The sequence below is a fragment of the Myotis lucifugus genome, unplaced genomic scaffold (genome assembly GCF_000147115.1).
Source record: "Myotis lucifugus unplaced genomic scaffold, Myoluc2.0 scaffold_1739, whole genome shotgun sequence".
NCBI classification, from domain to species: Eukaryota; Metazoa; Chordata; class Mammalia; order Chiroptera; family Vespertilionidae; genus Myotis; species Myotis lucifugus.
In genome coordinates this window covers 25,179-33,698 of record NW_005872787.1, presented here as the reverse complement: position 1 = coordinate 33,698, position 8,520 = coordinate 25,179, and the positions used below count along the sequence as shown (strand labels likewise).

The 8,520-nt window shown below is 63.8% G+C and overlaps 1 protein-coding gene across 1 annotated transcript in view; it reads left to right on the top strand.

The window, feature by feature from the left end:
- Positions 1-8,520, top strand: part of LOC102431143 (GRAM domain-containing protein 1B) — a gene marked incomplete at its 5' end in the record, with an annotated part of 28,195 nt that overhangs the window by 10,345 nt on the left and 9,330 nt on the right. The window contains 7 exon segments of the mRNA XM_023748731.1: positions 230-386; positions 2,125-2,314; positions 4,029-4,172; positions 5,019-5,137; positions 5,379-5,521; positions 7,319-7,422; positions 7,946-8,149. Of these exon segments, the coding sequence (XP_023604499.1) occupies positions 230-386; positions 2,125-2,314; positions 4,029-4,172; positions 5,019-5,137; positions 5,379-5,521; positions 7,319-7,422; positions 7,946-8,149 (1,061 nt within the window).

Here is an 8,520-nt window from a genome sequence, read left to right as displayed (position 1 = left end):
TGGAGGGAGCATAGAAAAGGTGAGTTTGGAGCCAGAAAGTTTACTTGGCGTTGGGGGTCTAAGGCAGGAAGGAGGTTTTAGGAGGGTCTTAGGGGGGCGGGGGTAGTTGGAGGAGGATCAGGTGCAGAGCAGAGACGCAGGAAAGCCACTGTTTTGGATGGGTGGGTGGGTCGGGTTCTTAGAATAGCTTCGTCCCTGAGGTTAGCGTGGCCCGTGGTGCCTTTTTCAGCTACTGCGAGGAGATCCCTGTCGAAGAGAATGAAGTGAATGACAGCTCGTCCAAAAGCAGCATAGAGACGAAGCCGGATGCCAGTCCACAGCTGCCCAAGAAGTCGGTCACCAACAGCACGCTGACGTCCACCGCGAGCAGCGAAGCCCCCGTCTCGGTACGGTGAGCCCGCTGCTCCCCCTCCAGGGCCCGCGGTCCTCGCCGCGCTAGTGCAGGGGCAGGGGCCTGGGGAGTGGGCAGAGGGCAGGGGCTGCACTGCAGCCAGCCATGCAAGGAGGCCCCCTGGAGAGACGGGCTTGCTCCACGGTGACGGGGTGGCCGGCACTGGTGCTGGGTTCTCGGTGTCTCAGGCGACGATTTTGTTTGGCTTCTGAGCAGACGAAAACCATCCAAGTTCACTGGGTGCGCTTTGCTCTCCGCGGACGCCTGGCTCAGCCCCTCTGGGGGAGAGCTGTGCCGGTCTTGCTTTTACCGCCTTGATCTGAAGGCGAAGTTGTATGTGAATATAAAACTACTAGTGGCCCAGTGCACAAAATTTGTGTACGGTTGTGGGGGGAGTCCCCTCAGCCCAGCCTGCACCCTCTCCAATCCGGGACCCTTCGGGGGATGTCCGACTGCCCTCTCACTATCCTGGACCGCTGGCTCCTAATTGCTCACCTGCCTGGTTGCCCCTAACTGCCCCCCCTTGCCAGCTTGATCGCCCCTAACTGCCCCTGCTGCTGGCCAGGTTGCCCCTAACTGTCCCCCCCCCCGCCTGCCTGGTCACCACTTACTGCCCCCCCTGCTAGCCTGGTCACCCCCAACTGCCCCCCCTGCTGACCTGGTCACCCCCAACTGCCCCCCCTACCAGCCTGGTTGCCCCTCACAGCCCGCCCCCGCCGACCTAGTCGCCCCACACAGCCTGCTGGTCAGTCGTTTCGTCCTCCCTCACTAGCCCCCCTGCCGGCCTGGTCGTAGACAGCCATCTTGTGAGGGCGTGGGGGTTAATTTGCGTATTACCTCTTTATTATATAGGATAGGACTGTTGTCTGCTTATTGGTTGACTCAGTAGAGAATAATTTTGAGTCCCTAGTGTGCACACTCTGCTTTATTTTCTCACTGTTGGACTTGGTGAAAGAGACAAAAATGTGTAAGAGGGACCTCCCTCTGTCCCTGGGCTTGGCCAGAGGAGAGAGGAGCTCGATGGAGGAAGGGTCTGGGGAGCTGCCAGGTGGAATGGCGGGTCCTCGGGAAAGTGTCCCAGGACAGGAGCCGTGTGCGCAGCGGTGTAGGCCTCCTGGCCTTAGGGCGAGAGCCTCATTCCTTTCCTGCCGAGTCTCCAGTTTCCTCTCTGGGGCTGTGTCTGTTCCCGCCCAGGGCTAGTGGGAAGATGAATAGAAAATGCTACGAAGCCCTGGTCAGTTTTCTCAGTGGTTAGAGCGTTGGCTGCACCTCAGGGGGTCGTGGGTTCGAGGCCCGTCCTCTGTTGGGGAGTGTGTGGGAGGCAACCAGCCGATGTGTCTCTCTCACATCGAAGTTTCTCTCTCCCTCCCCTCGCCCTCTACTCTCTCTGAAAAAAAAAAAAAAACAATGGGAAAAATATCCTCACCCCTTGAACAAGGATTTTAAAAGATGCTTATGGAGCCTTTGAGCCTCTTAGAAAACAGGCCCCAGGGAGAAGCAGGCTGTCCTGTCGCAGCGGCCGCGCTCCGCTCCGGGGGCCTGTGGCAGAAGGAGCCACTCTGCCCTCCCGGCTTGCTGTGCCCTTTGGTGGCCAGCGGGGGCAGAACTTGCCCGGGTCCTGGCCGCCACGCGGGGGACAACCCAGGGCCAGATGCCTGCTGGCTGCTGCTGTGAACGGGAGGGCGCCGAGCCGGCCCCAGCTCCCCGTTGGGTGACTCTCTGTCTCCATCCAGTTTGATGGGCTGCCCCTGGAGGAGGAGGCGCTGGACGGCGAGGGGCCCCTGGAGAAGGAGCTGGCCATGGACAGCATCGTGGCCGAGAAGATGGAGATCCTGGCGCCGGTGAGCTCCCCTTCGCTGGACTTCAACGACAACGAGGACCTCCCCACCGAGCTCAGCGACTCCTCCGACACCCACGACGAAGGTGGGCGGGGGGGGGGGGTGCGGGGTGCGGGGGCCTTCCTCCTCCGTGCTGAGGGCGGGGAAGGTGCCCCAGGTGGAGGCTGGTGCTGAGGGCGGGGAAGGTGCCCCAGGTGGAGGCCGAGTCGGCGGCTCCTGGCGGAAGGCTGGTGGGCAGCAGAGCCGTTTTAAAGGTTCTCTGGTTACCCGCGTGGACCCCTCTCAGGGCCTTGCTTGCAGGAACGTCATCGTTCCAACTTTGTCTTCCTTTGCTCAACAGATGAGTTCCTTGTCCTGCTCCCCAGGCCTGTCACTCACTTTACCCCCCTCCCACGTTGGCGCTGGCTGGCCCTGAGCGCCGTCCCTCCCAGGGGCGGGCAGTGTCTGCGGCCGCGGCCCGCGCTCCACCTGGAAGGCAGTAGCTGTGATAGAAACTGGCTATAGTGCCTGCAGCCGGGATCTGAGAACCGGACCCTGCCCTTCTCCAAGGTTCTCAGAGAACAGCCCTCACTTCCTCCCGCTGCTTCTGGCCTCACTCGGAACGTGCTGCTGCTTGGTCCGGGCGGAGCCAGACGCAGTGTTCGTGGGCTTGGTTGGTGGTGTGTGTGCCTCCATGGAGGAGGGGCCGGTGCTGACCTGGTGAGCGGATGGAGGCAGTGCGCATTCATCGCTGTGGTCTCTCCCGGGGTCACCCCCCGCCCCTCCCCTCCCGTGGCCTCCTCACCTGTGCTTGGTTTCCCCACCCCCATCCAGGGGGCAGGCCTGGCGAATGCCTGTGCAGGTTGCTCCTGCATCCTGACGGGGTGCCATTTGTGCAAACTGACAAGTCAACGTTCTCTCCCATACAGTCCTGGGCACAGACCCTGTAGGATGCCCCTGAGCTCCGCCCTGGCCCCTCAGGGTCTCGGGCGCTTGAGACCCTACAGCAGCCCCGCAGGCGCAGTCATCGGCTGCGGGCACCCAGGCCTCAGGGGGAGCACGGGGGCTTCAGCCGCTCACCTGTACCCTCAGCCACATTCTCCTGGCGCAGACGGAAACTCCAGACATTTAGAAGTTACTGCCCGCCTGCCAGGGCTCAGTGGCTGAGCGTCAGCCTATCGACCAGGAGGTCACAGTTCGATTCCCGGGTGGGGCACAGGCCCAGGTTGCAGGCTCGATCCCCAGTGGGGGAGGAGGGACCGGAGGCAGCAGATCAATGATTCTCTCTCATCATTGATGTTTCCATCTCTCCCTCTCCCTTCCTCCCTTAAAAATAAATAAGTAAATAAATGTAAAAGCTGTTGGAATCGTGGAGACTTGGCTCCTTATGGAAGGAGAGGAGCCCTAGCGATCATGGCCTGCAGAGCCGCCTCAGAAACTTACACAAACCGATGACTGCAGCGAGTCAGCGTCTCTGAGCACACCTCTGTGGGCAGTGCCAGTCGCCGGCGTGTAGACGCGATGGCTGGTCCTCCGGGTCCCAGCGAGCCCGGGAAGTAGCCGTGTGTGTAGATCTTAGTCTGAGGGAGCTACCTTCATGAGGGAGCGTGAACGTGTAAAAGCAGACGGCACATTCCCGAACTCTCTGTGAGGGCTGAGTGCAGGGACTGGCATCGGAGGAGCGGTGTGCGTGCCAGGGACGGAGGAGTCAGCGCCCACTCCACGGCTCCTCGCCCCGCGGTGGCCGCGCCCGCAGCAGCCCCCGGACATGGCTCTGTGTCCCCCGGGCCCGCCTCACAGTCACTGCCGTCCTCTCTCAGGGGAGGTCCAGGCCTTCTACGAGGACCTGAGCGGCCGGCAGTACGTGAATGAGATCTTCAACTTCAGCGTGGACAAGCTCTACCACCTCCTGTTCACCGACTCGCCCTTCCAGCGCGACTTCATGGAGCAGCGGCGCTTCTCAGGTGCTCCTCCCGGGCCGGGCTGGCACTGCCCTCCCGCCACCACCCTCTGTCCTCTCTTCCAAGCACCTCCTCCCAGGCCACGCTCCCGCAGGGCTCTGCTCCTCCCGCCCCGGGGCTGCAGCGCGGGCTCGCCCACCGGGTGCCGGGCCAAGGGCTCGCAGAGGTCCAGGCCGTGCAGGGCACCGTCTCGTCAAGAGCAGCAGCTGCCACTCGCTGGTTAGGCGCCTGCTGTGTGCCAGGCACCGTGCGCTACCGTCTAATCCTCACGCCTGCCCCGTGTGCGAGGATGGTGACCCCACGTGCCCTCGAGGACACTGGGACTCGGGCTGTTATGACCTCGCCCAAGGCCATGCGGCTAAGAAGGGGCTGAGCCAGGCTTCGAACCTAGGAGTCCCGAGGCCATGCCTTATGCCTCCCTGCTCCTGTCTCCTCCCTGCGCCCCGTCCTGGCCCAGCGAGGCACCGCGTCTGAGAGAGCAGCTGGGCCTCGCGCCGCCTGCTGCCGGGAGGGGAGGGTATGGAGGACATGGCTCAGAGGAGGGGCTTGTTCCCAGGGTCCCAGGCCCTCGTCACAGTCCCGCCAGTGTTGCCAGCGTCCCTGTGGGCGGCCCCAGGACCTCCTGCCCCGTCCGGGAACAGTCAGTGTGCGCAGCCTGGGCAGAGCCTGCGGTGCCACAATGAGCCTCTTTCTGCGGAACTCCCCCTCCCCCAGCCTCTCTCTGCCCTCGGGCTCCCTTGGCTTCCTAGGAGGCCAGTGGCTCAGCTGGGTCAGCAGAAGTTCCCTGGAGGGAAAGTCGCTGGGGAGGCACCTCTCGCCCTCCTCACTGCAGGGCTCTCGCCCCCTCAGATATCGTCTTCCACCCCTGGAAGAAGGAGGAGAACGGGGACCAGAGCCGCCTGATCCTTTACACCATCAACCTCACCAACCCTCTGGCTCCCAAAACGGCCACCGTCAGGGAGACACAGGTGAGGCGGGAGCAGGGGGCGGCTGGCGGCCTCTGTCCTGCGGGGAAGGTGCAGCCAGGTGTGCGGGAGTTTCGGGTGCAGGTGCTTCTCCTGGACACGCAGCCCGTCGCGTGCTTAGATGCCGCCATTCCCAGCGGCGCCGGGTCCTCTTTTGAGACACGGGGGTCGGGTGGGGCGACTCGGGCAGGGGCCCCTTCCCCGCGCTGCTCCTCGGCAGCATGTCCACGCTTCCTCCCCGCAGACCATGTACAAGGCGAGCCAGGAGAGCGAGTGCTACGTGGTGGACGCCGAGGTCCTGACCCACGACGTGCCCTACCACGACTACTTCTACACCGTCAACCGCTACACACTCACGCGCGTGGCCCGCAGCAAGAGCCGGCTCAGGTGCGCTCGCCGGGGCTCGCAGGAACGGTCCGGAAGGGCTCGTGAGGTCCTTACGCGGGGAACATGCATCTCTCCCGAGGAAGGAGGAGGAGGCGGTGGGAGATGGGCCTGCTGGCCGTCCCTTCTCCACCTTCTTTCCAGTCCCTCTCAGACCCTCTTCCTGACGGCTGTTCTCACCGCGCCTGCTCGCTGCGCTCTGCGTGTCTGTAGTGCAGTGTCTGCTGCTGCTGCTGCTTGTGGTCTGTGGTTTAAAGTGTGTCTGGAAGGTGCATTCTTTAGAATGACCGAAGGAGGTGGACTTATTCTCACTTTTCAGACTAAAAACAAGGTTTGTAAGTGGAGTAGCTTTGCCAAGAGTCAGATTCCCCGTGAGCCTGAGACCAGGTCTAGGAACCAGCCCTGGCCCCTTCCACCGGCGGCGCCACCTGCCACGCACGCCCTGGCACGGCGAGCCCGGCTCAGGGCCAGCCCCGGGGCCCCTGTCCCCAGCCCTCGGCTCAGGGCCCAGCCCCTTAGTATGCACACGCCGCCGGGCAGGACCGGTCCGGGCACTGGGATGTGCATTCGAGGAGGAAGGAGCTGGGACCCTGAAATCTGAAGAAGCCGTACCCTGGAAAGTCTGGCCCTTTGTACGCGGCGGGCCTTCCCCACGCGCCGGGCGTCTGTAGCCACAAACCTCGCATGTTAACGCTGGTCGCCCAGTGTTAAAGTCAGACTTGCTGGTGACACCTCCGGGTTTGTAAAGAAGACGGTGGTAACTTAAATTCACAAATATTCCAGCGCATGTGGGAGAAACTCCAGTATCATGGTTTCCGTTTAGACGCGTGGCCGTTAACTGGCTAGACATCCCCCAGACCCCCCACAGTGGTGGTTACAGACCTGATCTCGGGCCACGTTCCTTTGGTTGCACGGAGGGGAACTCACTCGTGTCGTTCGAATAAAATCGCTGCTCAGAGAGATGCCTGGAACCAGGACGATCTGAACACCACACCCGACAAAGGGCTGCACCTGCTCATCGCCTTCTGACAAGATGTTTGTTTTGCTGTCTGTGCAGCTCTCGGCATCTGCTCCTCTTGCCACCTCCCTCCCTCCTCTCCCTCCTCCTCCCTTCGCTCTCCTCCCCACAGTGTCTGGGTTCTCCACGCCCGCCTCCTTGGAGGAGCTTCTGCATGGCTGTTCTTTCTGTGCACTTCTCGCCGCGGTAGCTTGTTCCCCAGATACAACATTCCAGAGGGGCCCCCCAGTGAGCAGGTGGTGGGCGGGCGGCGATGGCTGCACGAGCAGCTCACCGCAGGCTCAGGCGCGGCTGGCGTCCCAGGCGCGGCTGGCGTCCCAGAGGGAGGAGACAGGCAGGCAGTCAGCCTGGAGCAGGGACACACGCTGGAAGGAAGTCTGGGCAGATGAGGATGAGCTGGGGAGAGGCACAGGCCCTGCTGCCTGGGGACACGAGGCGGGAGGGGCGGCCGCAGCCAGGCTGGTGCTCCTCCAGGGAGAAGCGATGAAGCCCAGAGCCCGGTGGAGAAGAGGCGGCCACAGCTGGCGGCTGCCGGACACCCTCGGGCGCCCCCGGAGGCAGTGGCAGCATGAGATCCCTCTGGGCCCGGCTTTGGAGCCTCGGTAGCCTTCGTCTGCGTGAATATCTGAGGCTCAGGGAGGTTCCTCCTAAAAGCGAGGCCACAGCCCTGGCGCCACTGACCTCGGAGGGTGGCCGTGGGGGTGATGCGTGTGGAACCGCCCCGGACCTGGGCCCGGGCTGACCTTCCCGGGCAGCGCTGACCTCGGTCTGGCTTGTCGCAGGGTCTCCACTGAGCTGCGCTACCGCAAGCAGCCCTGGGGGCTGGTGAAGACGTTCATCGAGAAGAACTTCTGGAGCGGCCTGGAGGACTACTTCCGCCACCTGGGTGAGCGGCCCGGGGACCCGGGCGGCGGGCACGTTCAGGGAGGGAGACGTGGAGAATGGGAGCGGCGGGGACAGTGGAGGGTCACGGGCCCTAAGCCTGCCCGGAAGCGCACACAGGTGTGGCTCGGGTGTGAGCACGTGCCTGTTCCAGAGCCCGCCTGCTCTGGGCCGTGTCCCGGGACCTGTGACCCCGCTGGGAGCCCGAGGCCGTCGCAGGGATGAGTGTGGTCGCGGGAAACGCTGTGGAGGCACCGTAGGGAAGCGCGATGCCCTCAGCGGTGCACTGAGCGTGCAGGTGGCCGGAGCCCGTCGCCACACAACGATGGCCGACCCAGAGGGCTTGGGCTGGGCTGGGTCCCCGCAGGCCCTCCCTGTCCACGCCCCCCCCAAGATGCTTTCCTGAGGGAGGCCTTGCTGGGGGCAGATGGGGGCTTCCGAGGCGGAGGGGAGGGCGGTGCGGGGGGAGAGGCAGGGGGTGGGGCAGCGGGCAGGGAGCCGCTGACGGGTCTGGCTCCGTCCGGCAGAGAGCGAGCTGACCAAGATGGAGAGCAGCTACCTGGCTGAGACGCACAGGCAGTCTCCCAAAGAGAAGGCCAGCAAAGCCCCGGCCGTGCGGCGGAGGAAGCGCCCCCACGCCCACCTGCGGGGGCCTCACCTGGAGGAGGTGCTGAGCCCCGTCACCACGCCCACCGACGAGGACGTGGGCCGCAGGGCCAAGCATGTGGCAGGTGGGCGCACTGTGCGTGTGTCTGTGCATGTGTGTGTGTGTGTGTGCGTGTGTGTGTGTGTGTCTGTGCCTGTGTGGGTGCCTGTGGGTGCCTGTGTGCCTGTGTGTGTGTGCCTGTGCGTGCGTGTGTGTGTGTGCCTGTGCGTGTGTGTGTGTGTGTGTGTGCCTGTGTGTGTGTGCCTGTGCCTGTGTGTGTGTGCGTGTGTGTGTGTGCCTGTGCGTGTGTGTGCCTGTGCCTGTGTGTGTGCCTGTGCGTGCGTGCGTGTGTGTGCCTGTGCCTGTGTGGGTGCCTGTGGGTGCCTGTGTGCCTGTGTGTGTGTGCCTGTGTGTGCGTGCGTGTGTCTGTCTGTGCCTGTGTGTGTGCCTGTGTGT